Source organism: Salvelinus sp. IW2-2015, unplaced genomic scaffold, assembly GCF_002910315.2.
Source record: "Salvelinus sp. IW2-2015 unplaced genomic scaffold, ASM291031v2 Un_scaffold2834, whole genome shotgun sequence".
Taxonomy (NCBI): Eukaryota; Metazoa; Chordata; class Actinopteri; order Salmoniformes; family Salmonidae; genus Salvelinus; species Salvelinus sp. IW2-2015.
Genome location: NW_019944134.1, coordinates 40346 through 41291, shown reverse-complemented (window position 1 = coordinate 41291; position 946 = coordinate 40346). Strand labels below are relative to the sequence as shown.

General features: G+C 48.6%; 1 protein-coding gene across 1 annotated transcript in view; it reads right to left on the bottom strand.

The window, feature by feature from the left end:
• Positions 1–142: 142 nt before the first annotated feature.
• LOC112074819 (carboxypeptidase B-like) overlaps positions 143–946 on the bottom strand; it is a 17572-nt gene continuing 16768 nt past the window's right edge. The window contains 2 exon segments of the mRNA XM_070440688.1: positions 143–422; positions 728–812. Of these exon segments, the coding sequence (XP_070296789.1) occupies positions 235–422; positions 728–812 (273 nt within the window). The 3' untranslated portion in view covers positions 143–234.

Genomic DNA, 946 nt, shown 5'->3' with positions numbered 1-946 from the left:
GACCAGAATATACTATCTGCTTCTATACTCAGTCCATTAGTTCACTCTGTCTGGACCAGAATATACTATCTGCTTCTATACTCAGTCCATTAGTTTACTCTGTCTGGACCATAACTCAACAACTAATTGACAAAAGAAAGCATTATAATCAGAGAGGATTTTATTATTTGTTGTCAAGGAGAAAACATGACATGTGTCCCTGCTGGGCAGTGGAGGGGTTCTGATTGGTTCCCTCTAGTACAGGTTCTTCTGCACGTGGCTGGTGATGTACTTGACGGCCAGCATGGTCTCCTCACAGGTGGGCTTGATCTGAGATTCAGGTAACAGGAAGCCATAGCGCCCGGTGTCACGCAGCTCAAACGTGTAGGAGTACTTCACCCCCAGGTCGTAGGCCCAGTCGTCAGAGCCACCGGCAGCAGGGTCTGGGGAGGAGGAGATATCAGGAGGAACATATTATGGGTGATATCCTGGAGGATCGCGCTATAGCAAGGACAGCACACTACACACTACACACTACACACTACACACTACACACTACACAGCTAAATATACATCCAATCACAGACTGACAGGAGAGGAGAGGACATGGGCCTAATCACTCAGTCACTATGGGTTCATATCCTGGATGATCAAATGTAGAGATGTACTGTAGCTACCGCAGCTCTCAATAGCAGGCTATTTAAAGCATAAGGACACAGCCCTGGTGTAGCCATGGTCTTGTACTCACAAATGGTAGCAGCTCCAGGGCCACTGGTGTACTCGGTTCCATACAGACTACGGAGAGCCTTGGAAGCTCCCTCAGCAACAGTCATCTACAGCAGGAGAGAGAGACAGAGAGAGAGAGAGACAGGGAGAGAGAGAGACAGAGAGAGAGAGACAGAGAGAGAGAGAGAGACAGAGAGAGAGAGACAGAGAGAGAGAGAGAGACAGGGTGTGAGGAGAGGAG